The 27,860-nt window shown below is 47.7% G+C and overlaps 1 protein-coding gene across 3 annotated transcripts in view; it reads left to right on the top strand.

The window, feature by feature from the left end:
• adgrd1 (adhesion G protein-coupled receptor D1) overlaps positions 1-27,860 on the top strand; it is a 380,324-nt gene that overhangs the window by 34,759 nt on the left and 317,705 nt on the right. For all 3 annotated transcript variants that reach the window (XR_015761231.1, XM_087999853.1, XM_087999854.1), the window contains 4 exons: positions 78-137; positions 2,541-2,661; positions 5,884-5,991; positions 13,561-13,636. Coding sequence is in view for 2 of the 3 variants with exons in the window: in XM_087999853.1 (XP_087855979.1) it covers positions 78-137; positions 2,541-2,661; positions 5,884-5,991; positions 13,561-13,636 (365 nt within the window). In the remaining variant the exon portion in view is untranslated. The remainder of the gene's footprint in view (positions 1-77; positions 138-2,540; positions 2,662-5,883; positions 5,992-13,560; positions 13,637-27,860) is intronic.

A 27,860-nucleotide genomic window follows, 5' to 3' on the forward strand; every position in this document is an offset into this window, starting at 1 on the left:
TGTTGTACAGGTTATTGAGCGCAGTGTCTTTGGGTCCAGGGCCAATCACTAACTGGATTTGTTTGTTGTTTCTCTAGAACTTTCTGCAGACGGTCAGTGAAGTTCTGGCGTTGCCCAGTTGGAGTGGAACAGCAGAGGTGAGACATGTTTACTTGCCCTGTGCTCATCCTGAAGTAGATAATCATGACTTTCTCTTCAGAGTGTTTCATTAGCATATCATAATTGAGGAGAAATAGCAACCAATTTGTGCACAGGAAGATCCCATGAACATGATGGATACACATTGGCTCCAGGGAGAGCCCCCCCTGCTGAGTCCAGAACAGTATGACAGGCTGGAGCAGAAATAAGCCATTTGGCCCATCAAATCTTCTCCGTCACTCAATGAGATTGTGGCTGATCTGATAATCCTCAATTCCACTTTCCTTTCTTTCCCCCCCCCCCCCCCCCGCCGAACCCTTGAATCTCCCCTTTCTGATTAAATCAAATGTCTGTCTCAGCCTTGAATATACTTAATGCCCCAGCCTCAACAGCCCTCTGTGGTAAAGAATTCCACAGACTCACTCCCCCCAGAGAGAAGACATTCCTTCTCACCTGTCTGAAATAGGTGTCCCCTTATTCTGACACAATACTGTCTGATTCTAGACTCTCCCACAAGGGGAAACCGCCTTTCCACACCGACCCTTTTAAGTTCCCTCAGACTCATCCAAACAAAGTTTCCTCTCATTCTTTAAAACTCAATGACTGCAAGCCCAACCTGCTCAACGTCTGCTCACAAGGAATTCCCTCCCTCCCTGGGACCAGCCTTCTCAGGGACAGCTTCCCAGTGCCAGACTATCTTTCCTTGGAGTGGAAAAGAGTGGTGCTGGAAAAGCACAGCAGGTCAGGCAGCATCCGAGCAGCAGGAGAGTCGACGTTTCAGCATAAGCCCTTCATCAGGAAGTCCTCACTTTCTATGTATCTTTCCCTGGATTGGGGTCTAAGACATACACTATTAGACATAGTTTCCTTTCTCCCATGTGACCACTCCCATCGGTCTCTTGCATCTCTCGTTCAACCTTACTCTGCAGTAAGGTTCTATTGGTTATTTCCCTAATCATCCTGTTCAAGCACGTTACTACACAACTCTGTAGCAGCTGGCTCATGAACATGGCCCCCCTGGCTCAGAGGTACAGACACTACCACTGTGCCACATGAGCTCTTCAGTGCTGCATTACTCTTAATTGGCACGCTTATAATGACAGACATTGTGTATAACATTGAGTATACCAAGTTGTAGCTGTATAAAACTTTACTGGAGTCACATTTAGAACGTAGTGTGTAATTCTGGTGCCACACCATAGGAAGGACATGGAGGGTTTGGAGAGGGTGCAGAAAAAGCTTCCCAGGATATTGCCTGGGTTGGAGTGTATTAGCTACAACGAGAGTTTGGACAAACTTTGATTGTTTTCAGTAGACCGTCAGAGGCTGAGGGAGTGACCTGATAGAAGTCTGTATGAGAGGCGTGGGTAGGGTGGATGGTTGGGTGGAAATATCAAATACAAGGGGGGACAGGTTTAATGTGAGAGGGGAAATGTTTAAGGAAGATGTGTGAGGCAAGCTTTTGACACAGGGGGTGTTAGGTGCCTGGAAGGCACTACCAGGGGAGATGGTAGAAGCAGATAGGATGCCAATGTTTAAGAAACACTTAGACAGAAACATGAATAGGCAGGAAATAGAGTGTTAAAGATCCCAGGGACAGCCAGAGAGAGAGGGAGGAGGGGAGAGAAGCAGATGAGTTTAGTTTAGAATGGTGTCATGGTTTGTATGGTCATGGTGGGCCAAAGGGCCTGTTCTGTGTTGTACAGTTTTACATCTTGTCATCTGATCGAAGGAAGGACTAACAGAGATAGTTGTGTTGACATAAAACACCCAGGATTGGCTTTGTATTTTGGCTATGAGGTTGAAATGGAATTTACTGAAGAAAAGCTGCAGCTTTTAAAAAGAAATTCTGGTGAGTCCCAGACGTAGAGAAAACCACTAATACTCCAGCATTTTGTCATAACCTCCAAGTGTCTGAAAATACTTCACAGTTACATACTGTTAAAGTTCTGCAAAGAGAACAAATTCTACACAGGGAGATCCCACAGCTAGCACTGTCTGGATACATGTATATTTCTTTTTCAGTCGTGCTGTGGGATCCTTTACAACTCTCTGAGAGGGCAGATGGCACTTTGATGGGAAGACGTGTCTGTGATGGAGACAGTGCCTCTGACAGTGCAGCACTCCCTCAGGCCTCCCTGTACTGCAGTGTTTGTCTTGATTCTCAAGTTCCAGGCTTTGGAACTGAACCTCCTAAATGAGAGCATGATCCACTGAGGCCCCACTAACTCAGCTGAGGTCCTGCACTGTACTCCTTTGGATTTTATTCTGTTTGTATGAATTACACAGCATTGTTTATATCATTTACCATCTTTCTTGTGCTCTTCTGGTTTTAGTCTGTATGTTTATGCAGTGTCTGTAAGAGCGAGGTTGTATTGGGATGTTATGTGTTTTGTCCCCAGTCAGTGACTGTGGTCAGTGGTTTGATTGACACGGTTGACAAAGTCATGATTAGAGTGGCCAGCAGCCTGGAGGGAAGCCCCAGCTCAGCTGTCAGCATTGAGGGACGGTCCGATGTCGCAGGTATGTGTCTGCCCACTCTGTTTATGCCCAGCTCGATTCTGTCCACCACCCACCCTGGTCAAAGGGTAGGGGCAAAGAAACACAAACAGATTCATTGACCTGAACAAATACTGACCTGGACATAATCTACAGGCACACATGCACGCACGCACACACACACCCACGCACCCACGCACCCACGCACCCACACCCCCACACCCCCACACCCCCACACACCCCCACACACCCACATACACCCACCCACATACACACACCCACATACACACACCCACATACACACACCCACATACACACACCCACATACACACACCCACACATACATACATACACATACACACACACACACACACACACACACACACACAGAAACATGCCCACACATCGTCATGAGCAAACACCCATGTAGGCACACATATAGACGCACACACAACACACACAACACACACCCCGAATGAGTTGTTGTAAACTCGGTTTCTCTCTGTACAACAGATATTAGACCTACTGAGTTTTTCCAGCACTTTCTATTTTTGTTTCAGATTTCTAGTACTTGCAAGATTTTTCTTTTATTGTTCATTTCTTTGTGCTTTTATTTAATTATGTTGTGCTGTTCCTTTTTAAATGTTGCTGTGTTCCATTCTGGTTGAGAATCCCTGATTTAAACATGAATTCATTAGTTCGGTCTCTGCAGGTGATTCACTGAGTGTTCTTAGTGCGTTCTGATCCAGACTTCCAACAGCTGAGGTGGTCCTTTCCCTCTTCAGTCCTGAGTCAGATCCTGTTCAGACCTCTCAGAACATTATTCCCTTCTTTGTGTTAATATGGAACTGATGCAGCATCATGTAACAGTAACCTCTGACTGAGTCTGTGTTACCAGCCCTTTCCCTCTTGGTCTCAGTTTAATTTAAGATTTACCACCTGACACCTGGAAAATGTGAATTTACCTGGAGATTATATTGTCTTCATATTGTGTTGTTTTGTTATGAGCAAACATTAAAACAACAGCTGATGAAAATTCAAACATATCTTTAAAATTACAAATGAAATTATACCCAAATTTGACTACTAAGGTACTCATTCACTATTGAAGGGAAATTATAGCGATCAGTTTCCACACCGTGAGTTCCCACAAACAGCAATGGTTTGGTCATTTGCCTTTGAAGTATTTGAGGATCAATTCTCGGCTGAGTGTAATGGGAATAATAGTGTAACAGCACAGCTGCATGGAGGGTCTGTGCATGCTGTGTGTGTGTGTGGTCACACGGACTGGGGAGGTCTGCATGGAGGCAGGAAACATGAGAGGGAGCACAGCGAAGGAGAAATCCCATTAGAGGATTGACATTGAGCTGAGAGGATCGACAAGACCTCCAGTTATGGTGTTCCCTACACAGCTCTGTCATGTTTCTGGTTGAAATGACCTGACTGGCTGTGAGTTTAGTGAGATGAGGTGAAACATCTTGACTCTTGAGGGTTGTACGGATTTGGAATGTGCTGCCTGGGGGGAGTGTGGGAGGTGGATGCCACAGGGGTTCAGAAGAGAGCTGGAGCTTTACCTGAAAGTGATCTATTTCGAGGTCTATGGGGATAGGGCTGGACAGTGGGGAGTAGCAGGGTGGCTCTTTCAGGAGCTGATACAGACACAAAGGGCTCCTTCTGTACTGTAAAATTCTATGATTCTATAAAGATCATGGGTATCTTTGTATATCAGTTGCAGAAGGTGAGCTTTGTAGGTGCAGTGGGCAGCGATGAAGGCAAATGGTACTTTGGCCTTCATAGTGAGAGGGTTTGAGTGCAGGAACAGGAATATCTTGCTGAGACCACATTTGATGTATTATGTGCAGTGTTGGTCTCTTTATTGAAAAAGGAGTGTAACAAAGGTTAACCAGACAGATTCCTGGGATGGCAGGACTGATGTGTGAAAAGAGACGGGATTGGTTCGGATTATATTCACTGGTGTTTAGAAGAATGAGGGGAATCTCTTAGAAACCTATAAAACCCTAACAAGGCTAGACGGGGGGGGGGGGGAGGAATGCAGGAAGGGCATTCCCAATGACCAGGGAGTGCAGAACCAGGGGTCACAGTGTAAGGAGACGGAGTAATCTGTTTAGAACTGAGCTGATGAGAAATGTCTTCACCCAGAGAGTGGGGAGCCTGTAGGATTCCCTACCACAGGAGGAAGGCAGGACCAAATGATTATATATGATTCTGAGAAGTAATTGAATATAGCACTTGGAGCGCAAGGGATCAAAGGATTTGGGGAGAAGCAGGAACAGGTGATGGGGTCAGCCATGACCATAATGACTGGCAGAGCAGGCTTCTGGAGCTGAATGGCCTCCTCAGTTTGCTACTTTTCTATGTTTTGTAAATATTTATCCAATTCCCTTTTGAAAGTTCCTCTACAAGCAATCCATTCCTCCAATGTAGTCCTTTCAGGCAGCCCATTCCCGAACTCAGCAACTCAGTGTGTGAAAGAAACACCTCACCCCATCTCCTTCTTCATTCCTTGGTGTTTAGATTTGCCAGCAGTTCCTCCATCAGTACACCGGGCGGCACGGTGGCACAGTGGTTAACACTGCTGCCTCACAGCGCCTGAGACCCGGGTTCAATTCCCGCCTCAGGCGACTGACTGTGTGGAGTTTGCACGTTCTCCCCGTGTCTGTATGGGTTTCCTCCGGGTGCTCCGGTTTCCTCCCACAGTCCAAAGATGTGCAGGTCAGGTGAATTGGCCATGCTAAATTGCCCCTAGTGTTAGGTAAGGGGTAAATGTAGGGGTATGGGTGGGTTGCGCTTCGGCGGGGCGGTGTGGACTTGTTGGGCCGAAGGGCCTGTTTCCACGCTGTAATGTAATCTTGTAATCTCGTAATCTCTAATCAAAAACCGCAGTGATTGTGAACACCTTGGATTAAAGATTTCCTTATCTTTCTCCACTCTAGGGAGAACACTAGCAATTTCTTCAAGTTCTGTACACTCACTGAACTCTCCCTTCCCTGGTTCAATTTCCCTGCCTAGGAGCCCCCCTAGGGTGGGGGACTTGGCGTTTATTCCCAGAGACCGACGTTAGCAGCACAGACTCTGTCAAACTGTGTCATAGAGCCATAGAGATGTACAGCGTGTCCTGAGTGGTTATGGTCACACAGACACCGTCAGACTGAATTGGGTGGAGTTTATTGCACGTACTGGAAGTGGAGAATAATGTCTAACTAATTGATTTCTTTCTGGTTATAGATTACTCCTTAGTTAAAGTTCCAGATGGCTCAAGTCTGACCAGTTATCGGTTCCCAGCGCGAGGAATGAGCTTCATCTTGGTCCCGGGGGAGGCTTTCCACAGGAAAAGTAAGCAGCTTTTATCGAAATGTGTCGTTAATAAACTAATACTAGTTCAGTTTTTCTGTCAAGTTTTTTTCATTCCCTCATGGGACATGGCTGGGCCCAGCATTTATTGCTGTGTCCCTAGTTGCCCCTTGAGAAGGTGGGGGAGCTGCCTTCTTGACCCACTGCAGTCCATGTGCTGTGGGTAGACCCACAATGCCCTTAGGGAGTGAATTCCAGGATTCTGACCCAGCGACACTGAAGGAACAGTGATATATTTCCAAGTCAGGACGGTGAGTGGTTCAGAAGAGAACTTGCAGGGGATGGTGTTCCCATGTATCTGCTGCCCTTCTCCTTCTAGATGGAAGTGGTCGTGGGTTTGGAAGGTGCTGTCTGAGGATCTTTGGTGAATTTCTGCAGTGCATCTCGTAAATGGTACACACTGCTGCTACTGAGCGTCAGTGGTGGAGGGAGTGGATGTGGTGTCAATCAAGCCGGTTGCTTTGTCCTGGATGGTGTTGAGCTTCCTGAGTGGATTTGCCCTCATCCAGGCAAGTGGGGGAGTATTCCATCACACTCCTGACTTTTGCTTTGTAGATGGTGGACAGGCTTTGGGGAGTCAGGAGGAGAGTTACTTGCTGCAGTATTCCTAGCCTCTGACCTGCCCTTGTAGCTGCAACATTAGTATGGCGAGTCCAGTTTAGTTTGTGTGTCGAGATACCTTCAGCTGTCTTATTGCAGAATGGGATTTGGTATGTTACAGTTGTGACAATTTGTGTAAATGAGGCTGCTGACATTTCTTGTTCTTAATCCTTTTCCCCAGATGGTTTAAGCTATGACAGGCCGGGAGCAGGGGGTGGAGCTCTCTAGATAGGTGTCCTGAAAATTCATGTCAATGGTTGTCAAAACTCAGTCTCTCTTGTATGTCAAATGATCTCTCTGCCATTATCGGGGGAGGCAATGGTATTAATCACTGGACTATTAATCCAGAAACACAGCTGATGTTCTGGTGACCCAGGTTCAAATCTCCCCACTGCAAATGGTGGAATTAGAATTCAATAAATATCTGGAATTCTAATTTCCAGAGTCTAATGATGGCCATGAATCCATTTAGGGAAGGAAACTGCCATCCTTACCTGGTCTGGCCTACATGTGACTCCAGACCCACAGCGATGTGATTGAACCTTAACCGCCCTCTGGGCAATTAGGGATGGGCAATAAATGCTGGACTAGCCAGCAACGGTCTTCATCCCTTGGATGAATTGAAAAAAACAATCATTTGAATTCTTCACTTTCAAACAGAAGTGTGGGTGTTCTGGAAACCCTCCATGGAATGAACAATTAATGACCCATCCAGCACAACAGTGTGACTTTCTCACTGGGAGTTGAGGACCAAGCAGAGTCTTTCCCGATCCCACAGGGAATGTTTTGGGGTTTTCCATTGTCCCAGGGTTGCCTTTCTGCCCCCTTCCTTCTGAACCTGGAGGTGGAAAAGTCCCCTGTGTGAGAGCTCACCTTGCCAATGAGCCACTTGTTCACCTCCAGTGACTGTCTGTGTCAGGCAGGCAGTGGAGTGATGATATTGGCACCAAACACGAGAGTTACAATCAGCCTGGTCTGCTGCTCCACTCCTGCCCACTTAACCCATGCTTGTTTCTCCTTCCTCTATCCCTTCCCCTCAACTCCCCCCGAATCCCTAGAATTCCTAGTCAATTATATCACCATCAACTGAATTGGGACTAATTTTTCTTGGGCTTTTAAAATTTGATGAAAGGGTAAATTTATGTATGTTTTCTCCTGAGACTGAGTTCCAGCTGTCAGGAACAGGTTGTAAATTCACAGGAGTGACATTTGTAGGAATTGCTGGATTAAAATTAATCCTAGCCTTTGAACGGCACCAGTCAGTAATTTGCAACGTTTGGAAATTGACAGTGAAATTGGAAATGAAACATAACATTTCTCGTGTTTCTGTGAGTCATCAGAGAAAAGACAAGGCAGTTCCAGTGTTATCTTTGAAACATCCTTTAGAACCTTTGTCACATCCTGGAAACATCCTGAAAGACTGATTTGGTGAATCATTTTTGAAGAGGGTCACCTTTTTACATAATCAGATCTTCCAGCACAGAAAGAGGCCATTCAGCCCATCACTGCTCCTTGGATGAGTTACTCACTCATCATTGCCCTGATAATGTTGACCTTTCAAGTGTTTATTTGGTTTATTCTCTGTGAGAATACAGACAAATATATTCCAATATACAACAACTCGCTGCCTGAAGGAAATTTCCTTGCCTCTCTGCTTCCTTGTCTTTAATCTCCAACCTGTGGTTTCTAATCTTCCTGCCAATTGAAAATGTTTCTCCTTACTCAGTCTCAGTAAAGACCCTGACCTTCTCCTCTCTGTGGAGAACACCACCAGTGCCTCCACGCTCTGTGCGTTTGTTGATCTCCCCCATCTCCTGTGTGAATCTGGTTTGTTTGAAATTATTCGCCAAGTCCAAGAGAGACTGTCTGTGATCTCATGGCGTTTATCTGCTGTGGTGTGTGATTGATGCTTCAGTCTCCCTGCCTAGGCCCCCCCCTCCCTCCGGGACTGGGTGGGGGGAAGGGGTGTGTGGGGGGAGGGGGTTCCCTTTGTTTTATTGCCCGTCACTGTGAACACACATGGAGTACCTCAAGCGTTTATAGTTAATGGTTTACAGACGCTATCAGATTAAATCAGGTGGAATTCATTCCAGATGTATTTATTTTAACATGTTCCCTCTGCCCCACCCACCCAATTACATTGGGCTGTTTTTCCAATTATCTTCAATCTGTCCCCTCTGATTCCTGACCCTCCTTCCAAAGGGCACCCCTCCTCCCTGTCTGATCCAGCAAATTCCTTCCCAGTTGTTGTTGTGAAATTAACCAGGCCAGTGCATTGCAAGATCCAACTTCCAAACGTAAGATGAATGGGGAGTTGATCTGTTTCTGGTGTGGTTTCTGGTTCACCAAGACCATGCCATGCCAAAGGATGTTGCCTTGGGAGCTAGAATTGGCACATGGGGCGAATCTGGCACATTTATGAGGGACAATAGTGTTCCCTTACAGAATCTCAGAAATGTTCAGTTCCAGCAAGCCTGCACCAGCTCCCTGAATGTCAACACACCTTAACCAAGGATTCCAACACCCTCTACACCGCATTGTTAACAGGGCCCTCAGCTGTATCTGACCCATCTCCCATGCCACTACCCTCGCCCCTTCCCTTCCCTCCCAGAACAATGACAGGGTTCCTGTTGCCCTCACGTTCCACCCCTCCCAGTCTCCAAATCATAGGATCATCCTCCACCCATTTCCCCACCTCCAGCAGGATGGCACCACCAAGCACATCCCCTCCCCATTCCTCCTCATCTTTGTCTCAATTGTGCAACCCTTTATTCTGAGATGATGCTGTCTGGTCCTAGACTATCCCACAACAGGAAACAACCTCTCCACATCTACCCTCTCAGGTCTCCTAATAATCTTGACTGTTTCAATAAGCTCACCTCTCAATCTGCTAAACTCCAATGATTAAAGGCCCAAGCAACTCAACTGCTCCTCATGAGGCAGTCCCTCCACCCCCTGGGATCAGCCAAGGGAACAATGCCAGGAGATCTTTCCTGAGATGAGTGGGCTGTAGAGGGGGGCCCAGAGCAAGGGTTGGGCTTAAAATTAAAGCCACGTTGTTCAGCGATAACATTAAGGGAGCACGTCTTCATACAAAGGGCAGTCAGAGCCTGGAATGGTCTCCCTCAGAAAGCTAGCATCAGTGAAGGCTGATGAGAATTACTGAAACCAAACTGAGCGAATGAAATTCAATCTCAGATTAAAATGTGGAACAAGTTTGGAATGGTGTTTGACCTACTCCAATTCAAATGGAAATATTTATGTTTTTAAGAATGTCAAATCTCTTTCCTCAATCCCCTATTTTTGTCTTGCATTTTTCCATTGTTTAAAATATAGTCAGAGCTTAACATCTTGAATTACCTCCTAATTTAACAGGTTGAAATAAATAGAGTCTGAATGTAGTTTGGATGGTTCTGAAAACAGGTGCCTGTGGTTATAATTATTGGGAAGTCAGTAATTAGCTCTCGTTCAATAAAGAATGGTTGTTTTCATGATGTGTGTAACACATTAGCTATAGCATGAACAGACTAATTTCAAAAGACTCCTTTTACCATTGACAAGTTCTGCTGAGCTCTGCATTAAGCACTTAATGGTTGGCGTCCCTGTCCTCCGAGCTGGAGAGAGCTCAATGGAGTTTCTTGTGAGTCCTCAAACCTTGAAGAGGAACGTTGAAGCAGGAACGTGAGATAGCCCAGCATCAGGGAAAAGAAAATATGAGAGTTGCAGAGGGAAACTGCGATGTTGGAGCCGTAAGATGTGGGAGAGAATTTGCTGCATTCCGAGAAGAAGATGAATATTTAAGACCTTTGGCCCAAATGCCTAACCTTTCAAAAACTTGAAATGATCTAGTAGTGAATTTAACCAGCCTTCGCATGATGTGGACTTACTTTTCAATCTTTAATTACTCACTTCTGCTCAAATTAGCCAAATGTGCATCTGTCATGAATGGTCCTAGTTTAGATTAGTGTGGTGCTGGAAAAGCACAGCAGGTCAGGCAGCATCTGAGGAGCAGGAAAATCGACATTTCGGGCAAAAGCCCTTCATCAGGAATGGTCCTAGTTTGTCAGCTATTTCTGGAAAGAATTTTGTCATCAGATTGACCTGGGAGCCCAGGGTTGTAGATTTTGAATCTTGTGGTGTCAACTTTAGCCAATCACTATTTAACCTGTGGTCTCTCTCTGACCACTCTTTTCTGAATACATGTCCTCCTAAACCAAGTTGGTCACACTCTTACCACTGGAGGCTGCTTCAAATGGGGAGGCAGTAGTGGAGAATTTTATCACGAGAGCACTATTCTGAAAACACAGCTAATGTTCTGGGGACCTGGGTTTGAATCCTGCCATGGCGGATGGTGGAATTTGAATTCAGTGAAGAATCTGGAATTAAGCATCTAATGATGACCACGATTCCATTGTTGATTGTTGGTAAAACCCCATGTGGTTCTCTAATGTCTTTTAGCCATGATGTGGAGCTGCCGGTGTTAGACTGGGGTGGACAAAGTTAAAAATCAATTAGGTGAAAGTGAGGACTGCAGTTGCTGGAGATCAGAGTCAAGAGGGTGGTGCTGGAAAAGCACAGCAGATCAGGCAGCATCCGAGGAGCAAGAGAATCGATGTTTCAGGCTGGAGCCCTTCGTCAGGAATGAGGCTGGGAGCCTCGGAATGGAGAGATAAATGGGAGGGAGGTGGGGCTGGGAGGAATGCAGCTGGGAGTGCAATAGGTGGATGGAGATGGGGGTAAAGTTGATAGGTCAGAGGGGAAGGTGGAGTGGATAGGTGGGAAGGAAGATTGACAGGTGGGACAGGTCATGGGAATGGTGCTGAGCTGGAAGGTTGGAACTGGGGTAAGCTGGGGGGCGGAGGGGAAATGAGGAAACTGGTGAAGTCCACATTGATGCCCTGGGGTTGAAGTGTTCCGAGGCGGAAGATGAGGCGTTCTTCCTCCAGGCGTCTGGTGATGAGGGAGCGGCGGTGAAGGAGGCCCAGGACCTCCATGTCCTCGGCAGAGTGGGAGGGGGAGTTGAAATGTTAAAAATCGCACAGCACCAGGTTATAGTCCAACAGGTTTATTTAGAAGCACTAGCTAGTATTTCCAAATAAACCTGTTGGACTATAACCTGGCGTTGTGCAATTTTTAACAATGTTCTTTTAGGGAAGGGAATCTGCTGTGCTTACCTGGTCGGGCCTACAGCTCCCCTCCAACTGCTTTTCTTTTTTTATTTTTTTTTCTCTCTTGAGTTTGTTTTTGTCTCTCTGCTTACCACCTGTCCTAATCTTAGATGGTAATGGTGGCAGCAAGAGCACAGCACGGCAAAGGGTGGGCACCCAGGGCGGCGGAGGGTGGGTGCCCAGGGTGGGTGCCCAGCGTGGAGGAGGGTGGGTGCCCAGCATGGAGGAGGGTGGGCCCAGGGCGGGTGCCCAGCGTGGGGGCCCAGGGCAGAGGAGGGTGTGTGCCCAGCGTGGAGGAGGGTGGGCCCAGGGCGGGTGCCCAGCGTGGGGGTCCAGGGCGGAGGAGGGTGGGTGCCCAGCGTGGAGGAGGGTGGATGCCCTTACCTACTTACTTACTTTGTTGGGTGAGCACAGGAGCTGACATCGGAATTGGTGGAAGCGATATCAGCGGGATAAGCTTAGTGGAATTCTTACCGTAAAATACTTGTGACAATAAAAACATTTGTTCACATGACTCCAGCATTTTTAAGGCAACAATAGAGAGATTTTTGAACATTAAAGGAATTAAGGGGTACGGTGAGAGGGTGGGTAAGTGGAGTTGTGTCCATGAAAAGATAAGCCATGATCCTACTGAATGGGAGAGCAGGCTTGACAGGCCATATGGTCTACTCCTATTTCTTATGTTTAACTGCCCCCATGGGCAATTGGGGATGGGTAATAAATGCTGGACTTGCCAGGGATGCTCACATCCTGTGAGTGAATTTTGAAAAAAATGACCTCAACCATTGGGGCCCCTTGTTTGGGTGTTTGACTGGATTGGTGGGAGGTGAGAGGGGATTGGGTTCAGGAATTTACCATCATTATTTCCATCACCCTGTGTTACCTCTGTCACTGAGACATGAGCCGACTGTGGCAACATCTCAATTGGGAGAAAGTGAGGACTGCAGATGCTGGAGATCAGAGTCGAGAGAGTGGTGCTGGAAAAGCACCGCAGGTCAGGCAGCATCCGAGGAGCAGGAGAATCGACATTTCAGGCCAGAGCCCTTCATTAGGAAGGAAGCCCTTTCCAAGCACCACATACTCAACTCCCAGCATTTCAATTGACCAGCTATGGGGTAGGGGGTGGCAGTAACAAGGTGACCTTGTGAGGGGAGCAGGTGTCACTGTAATATGATGGAAATCCTAGAGCTTGTCAGTGCTTTGGACAGATTACGAAAAGCATATTGAGTGCACTTGTAGAATCTTACACCTGGATCTAAGCTGCTTTCAGAGATGGCACTGAATTAGTAACTAAACATGCGTGAGGATTGAATCAAAGCAGAGGGGAACAGGAAATTAAAATACTGAAAGCAACTTTTACTCGCAGGAAGCCTATTGTTCCATCGCTGTGGCTTGTAATTTGCCAGCCTGTGCTACATTTCACTGTTTGATGTATTCTGCCCTTCCCATTTAAACCCTCTAACACTGATGGGTTTTTAATGAGCATTCCTATTTTTAGCTACAGTTACTTTTGGTTGGAATTTCACAATTAGATGTAAGAGGTAACAACTGAGTGATAGATACCCCCATGTTACAGAATTGGCATTGATGCCACGGTCTCTCACTAGCAGGGTAGTTGGTATAATGTCAGCCCATTAGAGAAACTGTGTGAGCTGTACACGCAAATTCATTGCTGGTCAAGCAGTCTCAAGAGAAAACATATTCTCCAGGTGAGAGATGACGGCATTTCACTTATTAATGTTGTTGTTTCTTTTCTCTACCCTCCCCTGTCCTCCACCTGCAGCTCAGACCACCATTGTCGGCTTACTGTACCATACTATGCACCAATACTACAAGCAGATTGACCCCCTGGAAACCAAGTAAGTGTAATGTTGCGTGCTGCTGCTGGCTAACCTGATAGTTTATTGCCAGCTGGTAATGGAACAGTGCGCATGTTACAGAGTGTACTGGCAAGTATTTGATAATGACTCTGTGGAGGATAATTCTGTTTCACATACGGAACAGAGAATGTTGGTGGGGAATTCTGACAATGGGACTTTTTTCAGTTTTGTGTCGGGCTCAGCTGGGAGAATCTGAAGTAGTGCCAAGCGTATAGCTAGGCTCCTGGTTTACAATATACCATGTTGTTCAGTGCTGAGGAAGGAGGCAGGTACAGCAGGTGGTGAGGAAGGCAAGGGGTGTGTTGGCCTTCACAGCAAGATTAAAGTTAAAAATCACACAGCACCAGGTTATAGTCCAACAGGTTTATTTGGAAGCATTTGCTTTCAGAGCACCGCTCCTTCATCAGGTCATAGCAAGAGGATTTGAGTACAGGAGCAGGGATGTCTTGCTGCAGTTATACAGAGATCTTGGTGAGACCACTCCTGGAGTACTGTGTGCAGTTTGGGGTCTCCTTATCTGAGGAAGGATGTTCTGGTGATGGAGGGAGGGCAGCAAAGGTTTCCCTGACTGATTCCCGGGATGGCAGGAATGACCTATGAAGAATCAGTTAGGACGATAGAACTGGAGTTTGGAAGAAATGAGGCGTGAGCTCAAAGAAACCAGTAAAATTAGAACATAGAACATAGAACATAGAAACATACAGCACAGGACAGGCCCTTCGGCCTACGAAATTCCACCAGGACTGGACAGAGTCAGGACCGGAAGGGTTTTCCTAATGACTAGGGAGCCCAGAACCAGGGGGTCACAGTCTAAGGATACAGGGTGGGCCATTTCGGACTGAGATGGGGAGAACTGTCTTCACACAGAGTGGGGGAGCCTGTGGAATTCTCTGCCACGGAATGTGTTTGAGGCCTAGACGTTGAATGTTTTCAAGAAGTTGTTATATATAGATCTAAGGGCTAAGGGATCAAAGGGTATGGGGAGGAAGTGGGAACAGGGGACTGAGTTGGATGATCGGCCATGATCCCATTGAATGGGGGAGCAGGCTCGAAGGGCTGAATGGCCTCCTCCTGCTCCTGTTTTCTATGTTTGACGTACACTGGCCCATCCAAGGGGAAAGGACAATTGCAAAGTGGGAATGCGAAACGCTGCTGAAGGAAATGTCTTCAAAGGTGTAATCTGGCCTGGTGGGTCACAAATCATAGTATGTTTACAGATGATAGCAGGTTTGGAGGTGGAGTGGACAGAGAAGAAAGTTACCTCAGATTACAGCGGGATCTTGACCAGATGGGCCAATGGGCTGAGGAGTGGCAGATGGAGTTTAATTTAGATTAATGTGAAGTGCTGCATTTTGGAAAAGCAAATCTTAGCAGGACTTATACACTTAATGGTCAGGTCCTAGGGAGTGTTGCTGATAAAAGAGACCTTGGAGTGTAGGTTCATAGCTCCTTGAAAGTGGAGTTGCAGGTAGATAGAGTGAAGAAGGCGTTTGGTATGCTTTCCTTTATTGGTCAGAGTATTGAGTACAGGAGTTGGGAGGTCATGTTGTGGCTGTACAGGACATTGGTTAGGACACTATTGGAATATTGTGTGCAATTCTGGTCTCCTTCCTATCAGAAAGATGTTGTGAAACTTGAAAGGGTTCAGAAAAGATTTACAAGGATGTTGCCAGGGTTGGAGGATCTGAGCTATAGGGAGAGGTTTAACAGTCTGGGGCTGTTTTCCCTGGAGTGTCGGAGGCTGAGGGGTGACCTTATAGAGGTTTACAAAATCATGTGGGGCATGGATAGGATAAATAGACAAAGTCTTTTCCCTGGGGTCAGGGAGTCCAGAGTTAGAGGGCATAAGTTTAGGGTGAGAGGGGGAGATAAAAAGAGACCTAAGGGGCAACTTTTTCATGCAGAGGGTGGTATGTGTATGGAATGAGCTGCCAGAGGATGTGGTGGAAGCTGGTACAATTACAACATTTAAGAGGCATTTGGATGGGTATATGAATAGGAAGGGTTTGGAGGGATATGGGCCGGGTGCTGGCAGGTGGGACTAGATTGGGTTGGGATATCTGGTCGGCATGGATGGGTTGGACCGAAGGGTCTGTTTCCGTGCTGTACATCTCTGAGTCTGTGTTAAGGTGCCAGCTGTACTGTCTGACAAAGGAGCTAAGCGGGGGGATGTGTTGTTTACTTTGAGATAGAATTATCCAGAGCACTTTGAGAAATCCCAGGCATCCATGAGTCTGGGTGTGATTTAGGGAGCAAGACTCTCACCTCGAAGCCCGTCTCCAGAGAGAATTCCCCTCGTGGTCACAGGTACCATCTTCCTGAGGAGACATCACTCATCCCACTGGTTCAGTGGAAAACCAGACAATTTCCCAGCATTGTTCCAAGGAGGAGCAGGCATCTTCCCAATATTTATCCTTCATCAAACATTGTTTTTAAATAAAGATGAACTGTTTGTTTACTGAATTGCTATTCTGTGGGAGCTTCCTGTGCGCAGATTGATTGGTTGCCATCTTTCCTACATCACAGCTATGATCACACCTCACTTTGTAATGTCCTGTGTTTGTGAAAGGCACTATATAAATGCAATACATTTGTCCTTTTTGAATGTGTTGTCCAGTTCAGTTAAATTTCATTGCTTCAGGTTGGCCATTGTCTTTACCTTGCGTTGCTGACAGTGAGTGTTTGACAGGATTAGCTTGATCCTTGGAATTGCTGCAGGATATACACCACCCTCCCCTGTTCTCCATTAGAAATACATGTGCACATTTGATGTCCCCATTCTTGCTTTGTCTAAACAAAACGTTTCCAATTACCTTTATCTGTAGAATTCGAGGTAAATAACAGAGCACATTCCAACCGGTCACCTGCCTGATCTCCTCACTTCCCAGTTCCCACTATTTGTTTGGAGATGACGTATCAAAGTTAAAGAATTCCCACCATCAGGTTCTTTATTAACTTGCAGTGGGATCATTTCCTGATGTCTCAAGTGACCTCCCACCTTTCTTCCTTCAGAAACTTGACTTCATCCAAAACTCTGCGGCCGAGACCCTAACTTGTGCCAAGTCCTATTTCCCATCATGCCTCTGCTCACTGACTGACGTGACTAAGCCGCAATTTGGTTTTATAATTCTCATCCCTGTCTGTTAATCCCCTGATGGCCTCACTCTCCCTGTCGCTCTGATCTCTGTCAGTTCCATAAGTCTTTGAGCTGTGTGAGCTGCTGTCATTCTGTCCTTGTGAGCATGCCTGATGTTAATCCCTTCACCCTGCGGCTGTGCCTTCAGCTGCCTAGACCCTGAGCTTTGGCATTTCCTCAATCCCTTCCTCGCCTCTCACTTCCTTTTGAAGCTCCTTAAGTCTTGCCAGTTTAAACAAACGCCTGTCCCACTGTCCCCAGTATTTCGCTAGGAATCATTGCTTTGAAGCACCTTGGAATTTTTTCCGACATTAAAGTGGCTATATAAATGCAGACTGTGGGCTGTCATCGCACAGTGATGGAACATCAGAACTAGGAGCAGGCCATTCAGCCCCTCTAGTCTGCCCTGTCATTCAATACGATCATGGCTGATCTCATCTAAGCCTCCCCATTACCCTTCAACCTCAGAAGTAATTCCTCTGGATCTCTGTTTTAAATCTGCTGCCCCTTATCCTAAAACAGTGATGTCCTTTTCTAGATTGCCACACACGAGCAAACATCCTCTCAAAGTCTACTTTGTCAGACCCCTTCAGCGTCTTGGACACCTTCATTAGATCTTACTCATTCTTCTAAACTCCAGAGAGTATCTGCATAAGCTGCTCCATCTCACTTAGAGTCATAGAGATGTACAGCACGGAAACAGACCCTTCGGTCCAACCCGTCCATGCCGACCAGATATCCCAACCCCAATCTAGTCCCACCTGCCAGCACCCGGCCCATGTCCCTCCAAACCCTTCCTATTCATATACCCATCCAAATGCCTCTTAAATGTTGTAATTGTACCAGCCTCCACCACATCCTCTGCAGCTCATTCCATTCATGTACCACCCTCTGTGTGAAAAAGTTGCCCCTTAGGTCTCTTTTATATCTTTCCCCTCTCACCCTAAACCTAAGCCCTCTAGTTCTGGACTCCCCGACCCCAGGGAAAAGACTTTGTCTATTTATCCTATCCATGCTCCTCATGATTTTGTAAACCTCTATAAGGTCACCCCTCAGCTTCCGATGCTCCAGGGAAAACAGCCCCAGCCTGTTCAGCCTCTCCCTGTAGCTCAGATCCTCCAACCCTGGCAGCATCCTTGTAAATCTTTTCTGAACCCTTTCAAGTTTCACAACATCTTTCCGATAGGAAGGAGACCAGAATTGCACACAATATTCCAACAGTGGCTTAACCAATGTCCTGTACAGCCACAACATGACCTCCCAACTCCTGTACTCAGTACTCTGACCAATAAAGGAAAGCATACCAAACGCCTTCTTCACTATCCTATCTACCTGTAACTCCACTTTCAAACTTTATAAGACAAACACCTAATCTGTGGTATCTCTGGACCAGGAGGTCTGGATTCCAGTCTCCCCAGTCTGTGAGATGTGTTGTCGCATGTTCAAACAAGTTGTTTTTGATCCAGATGGAGGTGATTCCTGAGCAGTGGTGAAGGGCTAACTTCACAAATAAAGTGCAAAATCCCAGACAGGATGCTGAAACCTGGAGGCTCCAGCTGGGCTAATGTGTGTTCATTCAGGAACAATGTGGGATCGAGGTACTGTGGAGAAGCTACTGGGATAGCAGCAGAGAAGGTCAAGCAGGAATTCGTGAAACTTGATTCAGCATCTGGAAAGTCAGAAACAAACGCACGGATCATGAACCAGAAGACACAGGCTTAAGATAAAAGGGAGAGTGTTTTTGTAAATAGTGAATTGTTGATTCCGGGGAGCATTGTGTGAGAAGGTGGAGGGAGTTATGAATGAACGTTCACATAGGAATTAGATAAATACATGACAGAGAAAGACTTTAAGTGACTGTAGGAGCAAGGGCAGGGAAGTTGGACAGACTCTCTGGTTTTTTTCAAATGGCTTCCTGTGCTTCTTTATAACATTAAAGCACATTGACTTTGCCAGAACATGCAGGGACTGACTGACAATGAAGAAATGAATGAAGCAGGGATGACCTTTAACCGTGACCAATGGTCAGAAATGTGGCAGAGGTTTTGATGATTACACTATGACACATTCAGTAAAACAAGATTTTATCAAGATTTTGAAGTTAGCACAAAGATAATGTGAGTAAATCACAATCATACAACAACATAAAAATCTCTCTTCACTGACTCGGCTTTGTTATTCACTCATATGGATGTGGGAGTCACTGGCTGGGCCCAGCATTTATTACCTGTCCCTAGTTACCCCTTGAGAAGGTGGGGGTGAGCTGCCTTCTTGACCCGCTGCAATCCATGTGCTGTGGGTAGACCCACAATGTCCCTGAGGGAGGAAATTCCAGGATTCTGACCCAGTGACAGTGAAGGAACGGTGATATATTTCCAAGTCAGGATGGTGAGGGGCTTGGAGCGGAACTTGCAGGGGGTGGTGTTCCCATGTATCTGCTGCCCTTGTCCTTCTAGATGGAAGTGGTCGGGGGTTTGGAAGGTGCTGTCTAAGGATCTTTGGTGAATTTCTGCAGTGCATCTTTTGGCGGCACGGTGGCACAGTGGTTAGCACTGCTGCCTCACGGCACCAGAGACCCGGGTTCAATTCCCACCTCAGGCAACTGTCTGTGTGGAGTTTGCACATTCTCCCCGTGTCTGCGTGGGTTTCCTCCGGGTGCTCCGGTTTCCTCCCACAGTCCAAAGATGTGCAGGTTAGGTGAATTGTCCATGCTAAATAGCCCGTAGTGTTAGGTGAAGGGGTAAATGTAGGGGATTGGGTCTGGGTGGGTTGCTCTTCGGAGGGTCGGTGTGGACTTGTTGGGCCGAAGGGCCTGTTTCCACACTAAGTAATCTAAAAACTCCAGATAGTCCACGCTGCTGCTGCTGAGCATCAATAGTGGGGGTGGGAGTTGGTGTTTGTGGATGTGATACCAATCAAGTGGATTGCTTTGTCCTGGATGGTGTCAAGCTGCTTGAGTGTTGTTCCAAGTGGGGAGTATTCCATCACACTCCTGATTTTTGTCTTGTAGATGATGGACAGGCTTTGGGGAGGCAGGAGGTGAGTTAACCACTGCAGGATTCCCAGCCTCTGACCTGCTTTTGTACCAACAACTTTTAGGGCTGGTCCTGTTGACTATCCGGTCAATAATAAGCCCCAGGATGTTGATGGGGACAATTTAGTGAGTAAACACCACCAAATATCAAGGGGCAGTGGTTCGATTGTCTCTTGTTAGTGATGGTCACAGCTCAACTGTGGTGGGAAGGTTACTTGTCAGCCCAGGCCTGGATATTGTCCAGATCTTGTTGCATTTGAACATGGACAGCTTCAGTATCTGAGGAGTGGTGAATGGTGCTGAACATTGTGCAATTGTTGGTGAACATTCCCACGTCTGACCTTATGATGGAGGGAAGGCCATTGATGAAGCAGCTGAAGATGGTTAGGCCTGAGGACACTCCCCTGAGGAACTCCTGCAGAGATGTCCTGGAGCTGAGATGACTGACCCCCAACAACCACAACCATCTTCCTATGTGTCAGGCATGACTCTAACCAGTGGATACCCATTGATTCCAGTTTTGCTGGGGCTCCTTGATGCCAAGGGCTGTCCCTCTGCCCTCCCCTCTGGAATTCAGCTCTTTTGTCCATGTTTGACCCAAGGCTGGAATGAGGTCAGGAACTGTGTGACCCTGGGGGAACCCAAACTGGGCGTCACTGAGCAGGTTATTGCTGAGCAGGTGCTGCTTGATAGCCCTGTCACTGACCCCTTCCATCACTTTACTGATGATCGAGAGTACACTGATGGGATGATAATGACTGGGTTAAATTAGTCCTGCTGTTTGTGGACAGGACATAACTGGGCAATTCTCCATATCACAATGTTGGACTGATGCCGGTGTTGTAGCTGTACTGGGACAGCTTGGCAATTCAGGAACACAAGTCTTTAATAGTTATCTGGGTCCATCGTCTCTGCAGGAATTGTGCACACGCCTGACGTGCTTTGGTTCTCTCTAGAGACATTTCAGTTTGCAATATAAGCAGACCCATGTCTAAGGAATAATTTTATTGAGTTTGTTACGAATGATGTACAGCTGGTGAATGTGGTTGTTTTGAAGTGTATTAATAGACACTCCATTGGCTAATGAGTTACTTTTAATGCCACAGTCTTTGAGCTTTGTGTAATTGGGGTGATGGGAGTAAGGTGAACAAGTGATTTCGACATTAATAATTATCCATAGGTCAATGTTTAACACCACACTGGGACATGGTGATACATTAAAGGAACATTCCTTTGAAGCAATGAAGCACTGTCAAAGTGAGTGAAGCCTGTGGGAACAGTCCTGGAGAACTCTGGGTGAAGGTCCCTCAAGTGGCAGCTCACCATCTCCTGCACTGAAACATTTGGGAGCAATAGCATGTTGAACAAGTCAAGGTTTCGCTGATATTCTTTCTCCGGGAATTCCTCAGTGCACAGGAATGCAGGCTGACAGGAGAAAAGGAGAGTGGTTAATAATTATGAGGACATTGGTTTGAGGGCAGTGACTGGTGCTGGGATTGTCTCTCAGAGGGACTAGTTTGGTCAGCAATCCTGACCTGGAGAAGGTGGGGGAGCACTGGGCTGGGTTGGAGAGCCATAGAGTCATAGAAACAGACCCTTCAGTCCAACCCATCCATGCCGACAAGATATCCCAACCTAATCTCGTCCCACCTACCAGCACTTGGCCCACATCCCTTCCTATTCATATAACCATACAGATGCCTTTTAAATGTTGTAATTGTACCAGCCTCCACCACTTCCTCTGGCAGCTCATTCCATACACATACCACTCTCTGTGTGAAAAAGTTGCCCCTTAGGTCTCTCATATCTTTCCCCTCTCACCCTAAACCTATAGAACCCTCTAGTTCTGGACTCCCCCATCCTAGGGAAGAGACTTTGTCTATTTATCCTATCCATGCCCCTCATAATTTTGTAAACCTCTATAAGGTCACCCCTCAGCCTCTGATGCTCCAGGGAAAACAGTCCCAGCCTCAGCCTCTCCCTGTAGCTCAAATCCTCCAACCCTGGCAACATCCTTGTACATCTTTTCTGAACTCTTTCAAGTTTCACAACATCTTTCTGACAGGAAGGAGACCAGAATTGCATGTAATATTCCAAAAGTGGCCTAACCAATGTCCTGTAGCGGCCGCAACATGACCTCCCAATTCCTGTACTCAATACTCTGACCAATAAAGGAAAGCACACCAAACGCCTTCTTCACTCTATCTACCTACGACTCCACTTTCAAGGAGCTATGAACCAAGGTCTCTTTGTTCAGCAACACTCCCTAAAACCTTTCCATTAAGTGTATAAGTCCTGCCCAGATTTGCCTTTCCAAAATGCAACACCTCACATTTATCTAAATTAAACTCCATCTGCCACTTCTCAGCCCACTGGCCCATCTGATCAAGATCTCATTGTAATCTGAGGTAACCTTCTTCACTGTCCACTACATCTCCAATTCTGGTGTCAGCTGCCAACTTATTAACTATACCTCCTATGTTCATTTCCAAATCATTTATAGAAATCAAGGTGCAACATGAAAACCTGTGAAATAAGATAACAGCCCACGGTGTTACTGGCATAGACAGAGGATTAGCTGACTGGCAGAAGGCAGAGACTGGGGATAAAGGGGTCTCTATTAGGATGGCAGCTGGTGACTTGTGGAGTTCCACAGGGGCCAGTGTTGGGACCACAACTATTCACGTTATACATTAATGATCTGGCCAAAGGAACTGAGGAAATTGTTGCTAAGTTTGCAGATGACACAAAGATAGGTGGAGGAATGGGTAGTGTTGAGGAAGTGGGGAGGCTGCAGAAGGTCTTAGGCAGGCTGGGAGAGTGGGCAAGGAAGTGGCAGATGGAATACAATGTGGGAAAGTGTGAGGTGATGCACTTTGGTATGAAGTGTAGAAGTGTAGACTATTTTGTAAACGGGAAATCTGAAGCACAAAGGCACTTGGGAGTCCTGGTTCAGGCCTCTCTTAAGGTTAACAGGCAGGTTCAGTTGGCATTCAGGAAGGTGAGTGCAATATTAGCACTTATTTCAAGAGGGCTATAAGGGTAGAGATGTCCTGCTGAGGCTGTATAAGGCTCTGGTCAGACCACATTTGGAACATTGTGAGCAGTTTTGGGCCCCGTATCTAAGGAAGGATGTGCTGGTATTGGAGGGGGTCCTGAGGAGGTTCACAAGAATGATCCTGGGATGAAGGGTGCATCATATCAGGAGCAGTTGAGGACTCTGGGTCTGTACTCGATGGAGTTTAGAAGGATGAGGGGGATCTGATTGAAGCTTACGGAATACTGAGAGGCCTGGACAGAATGGACATGGAGAAGATGTTTCCTGCAGGGCACAGTCTCAGAGTGAAGGCATGACCTTTAGAACTGAGATGAGGAGAAATGTCTTCAGAGGGTGGTAGATCTGTGGCAGTCATTACCACTAAAGGCTGTGGAGGCCAAGCCATTCAGAGAGATAGGTTCTTGATTAGTAAAGGGATCAAGGGTTACAGGGAGGAGGGAGGAGAATGGGGGTTGAGACATGTATCAGCCATGATTGATTGATGGAACAGACTTGATGGACTGAATGGCCTAATTCTGCTCTTATATCTTACGGTCTTATGGTTTACAGATCCCCTTAAAAACAGTGACTGCAACATGGCAGCATTCAGTCTGTGAGTGAGGAACATGGGTCAGAAACAATTGTGCTAAATTTAAAAATAGGTAATTACATATGGATGAGAGCAGAATGGTTGTGTTAGATTGTCAAAGCTCAGCGCTGAGGGAGTGTTGCACTGTCGGAGGGTCAGTGCTGAGGGAGTGGCGCACTTTCAGAGGGTCAGCGCTGAGGGAGTGCTGCGCTGTTGGAGGGTCAGCGCTGAGGGAGCGCCGCACTGTCGGAGGGTCAGTGCTGAGGGAATGCTGTACTGTCGGAGGGTTACCAATGTTCCTTCGCACCTTCCAACCCCACGACCACTTCCATCTAGAAGGACAAGGGCAGCAGATACATGGGAACACCACCACCTGCATGTTCCCCTCCAAGCCACTCACATCCTGACTTGGAAATATCGCATCGTTCCTTCAGTGTCACTGGGTCAAAATCCTTTTGATTCCCTTCCTCAGGGCATTGTGGGTCTCCCCACAGCACATGGACTGCAGCAGGTCAAGAAGGCAGCTCACCCCCACCTTCTCAAGGGGCAACTAGGGACGGGCGATAAATGCTGGGCCCAGCCAGTGACACCCACATCCCATGAATACATTTACAAAACACAAAGGAGGTGTATGCATCTCTCTCGGGCTGGTCTCTCATCTCTTTATCCTAAATGAGATTTATTATCGCTTTTCTGGAGTTTGAGCAGACATCTGGTTGGACGAGTGTGTACCTCTCTGCTGGGACCAGGGCCAGGTTCCTGTCACTTTCTAATGGGGAATGGAGGAAGATCAGAACATCTGTTTGGACCAATCCCATTTTGAACCCACGCCCATTCCCTCAGCAGGCCTGTTTGTTTATACACGGAGCAGCCCTGGCTTTCACACACATTTCATGGTGTGTTAGAGATGATTACACAGTGACCTTTCAGACGGGTGTCTGAGTTATCGGCCTACAAATCCGATCGTTTGGCACCTCCCCCAGCTCCAGCCCCCTCTTTGTCAGATAGACGGATGGATGGAGACCCAGGGGCTGTTGGTCGTCTTCGGGATTGACCATGCACCACATGCCGTGTTGCTTCAGGACATTGACTGCCTCAGTCTGGTGCAAATCCAGGTGTCAGCTCCTACCTCAGGCCTCTCTTCCTGAGAGAGGATTGTCACTAACTAAGGGCTGCAGACCCAAGGAGCCTGCAGTTTCCATAGGCATTCTGGGTCCCAATGTTGAGCATCCTGTTTCTGTAACTGTGTACAGCTTGAATCTTCACAACATTGGAACTTTTTGAGATTAGATTACTTACAGTGTGGAAACAGGCCCTTCGGCCCAACAAGTCCACACCGACCCGCCGAGGCGCAACCCACCCAGACCTATTCCCCTACATTTACTTCTTTACCTAACACTACGGGCAATTTAGCATGACCAATTCACCTAATCTGCACATTTTTGGACTGTGGGAGGAAACCGGAGCACCCGGAGGAAACCCACGCAGACACGGGGAGAATATGCAAGCTCCACACAGAGAGTCGCCTGAGGCGGGAATTGAACCCGGGTCTCTGGCGCTGTGAGGCAGCAGTGCTAACCATTGTGCCACCGTGCTGCCCACGGTGAACTTTGTGAAGAACTCATTCATTTGTAAGATTGAATGGATCTCAAGGCCAATATCTCGTGTCTATGTCTCTTCCCTTCCACTCCCCCCCACCTTGCATTAACTGATTCACACCTGCTTTTCTTGTGGGAACATGCTGTATTTTATAAATTCTGAATGGTGAATAGCCCCAGGAGCATTGTGCTGGCAAAAGTTAGAATTTAACATTCTGTCATGTGTGTTGCCTTTGGCTTCAGGTTTGTCCATGTGTGGGGTGGGTTTTGACTGCACCCCTGATCGCTTCTTGTGTTGGAGTTAAACGAGTGACTGTCTTCGATGTTTCTACAACAAATGACGATTCTTCAACAGGGAAACAAAGCAGTGTATTTATATAGAGCCGCTCACGATATTTCCGAATGGGTGGGCGTGGGTTTTCCCCTCTGTCAGTCACTCTTAGTGCAGTGGAATTATGTAGGACACCCATGGGTGGTAAAACAGGCACGTGGGCCCCTGACGCAGGGGTGGCACTGCATCAGGGGTGAGCCCGTTGCTGGTCTTCCGATCCCTGAGACCCCTTCCCCTTCTGGGGCCTTCACATTTGATGGGGAGTGGGAATGGGAGGTGGGAGACAGGAGAGTTGTCTGCCCGTGCCCCAATTATGACCCCACATGAGTAATTAACATTTAATTACCACACACATTAGGTGCAGCTGGTCATTCGATCTTCAAACTGCTGCTCTTCCACTCCACCATTCTATAACATCATGGAAGATCAGACCCACCCCCACCCTAACGATACTCACTGTCCCCACCCCCACCCTAACGATACTCACTCACCCCACCCCCTACCCTAACGATACTCACTGTCCCCACCCCCACCCTAACGATACTCACTGTCCCCATCCCCACCCTAACAATACTCACTGTCCCCACCCCCACCCTAACGATACTCACTCACCCCACCCCCTACCCTAACGATACTCACTCACCCCACCCCCCCACCCTAACAATACTCACTGTCCCCACCCCTCACTTTAACAATACTCACTGTCCCCACCCCCACCCTCACGATACTCACTCACCCCACCCCCACCCTAACGATACTCACTGTCCCCACCCCTCACCTTAACAATGCTCACTGTCCCCACCCCCACCCTAACGATACTCACTGTCCCCACCCCTCACCTTAACAATGCTCACTGTCCCCATCCCCACCCTAACGATACTCACTCACCCCACCCTAACGTTATTCACTGTCCCCACCCCTCACCCTAACGATACTCACTGTCCCCATCCCCACCCTAACAATACTCACTGTCCCCACCCCCCACCCTAACGATACTCACTCACCCCACCCCCCCACCCTAACAATACTCACTGTCCCCACCCCCACCCTCACGATACTCACTCACCCCACCCCCACCCCCACCCCCACCCTAACGATACTCACTGCCCCCACCCCTCACCTTAACAATGCTCACTGTCCCCACCCCCACCCTAACGATACTCACTCACCCCACACCCCCCACCCTAATGATACTCACTCACCCCACCCCCCCACCCTAACGATACTCACTCACCTCCCCCAATAATACTCACTGTCCCCACCCCCCACCACTTTCAGAGGCAGAGAGTTCCAAATTCACACAACTCTCAGAGAGAAGAGAATCCTTTCCCTCTACCAACACCACACCACACCACACCACCCCTCCCATACCTGTCCCAAAAGGGTGATCCCTAAATTTCAATCAGTGTGGCTTGTGGTCTGGACTGACCCACAGGCGGTAACATCCTTTCCATGTCCACTTCCTTCAGGATCTTATTCCGTTCAATACAGTTTCCCACCTCCCCCACCTCCCCCACCTCCCCCCCCTTCCCCCCCCCCTTCCCCCCCCTTCTCCCCCCCCTTCTCCCCCCCCTTCCCCCCCCCCTTCCCCCCCCCTTCCCCCCCTCCTTCCCCCCCCTTCCCCCCCCCTCCCCCCCCTCCCCCCCTCCCCCTCCCCCCCCTTACCCCCCCCCTCCCCCCCCTCCCCCCCCCTCCTCCCCCCCCTCCTCCCCCCTCCCCCCCCTCCCCCCCCCTCCTCCCCCACCTCCCCCCCACCTCCCCCCCACCTCCCCCCCACCTCCCCCCCCCCTCCTCCCCCACCTCCCCCCCCACCTCCCCCCCCACCTCCCTCACCTCCCCCACCTCCCTCACTTCTAAACTCCAGTGGGGACAAGCCCAGTCTGTCTAATCTTTCCTCATAAAACACCCCCCCCCCCCATACTTGTCACATCCTGCCAATCAGACAATGACCTATTTCTACAGGCTCTCTGTTTTCTGTCAGCCAGCCAATCCTCCAAACTAATATGTTACCCGCCCCCTGCCCACCATGAGCTCCTAGTTTTCACAATAACCTTTGATGTGGCACCTTGTCAAGTGCTCTCTGGAAATCCAAGTACAGTACATCAATGGGCTCTCCTTTATCCATAGCACAGACTCCTTCTTCAAAGAATTCCAATAAGTTGGTTAAACAGGATTTCCTTTTACAAAACCATGTAACTCTACCTAATTACCTTGAATTTTTCAAAGTGTCTGACTATAATCTCTTTCATCACTGATTCTAACACCTTCTTATAGACAGATGTTAAGCTCATGGGATTATAGTTTCTTGTTTTCTGCTTCCCTCCCTTGGCTACTTTCCAGTTCAGTGGAGCCTTTCCAGGTCCTAGTGAATTTTAGAAAATTAACACATGACTTCCTTAGCCACATCTTTGCGATGAAGCTTTTGTCACATATAAACAATTTGGATGTGAGTATCAGAGGCAGGGCTAGTAGATTTGC

Source organism: Chiloscyllium plagiosum, unplaced genomic scaffold (assembly GCF_037043375.1).
Source record: "Chiloscyllium plagiosum isolate Xiang-an unplaced genomic scaffold, Cpla_swu_hap1 HiC_scaffold_24, whole genome shotgun sequence".
Classification (NCBI taxonomy): Eukaryota; Metazoa; Chordata; class Chondrichthyes; order Orectolobiformes; family Hemiscylliidae; genus Chiloscyllium; species Chiloscyllium plagiosum.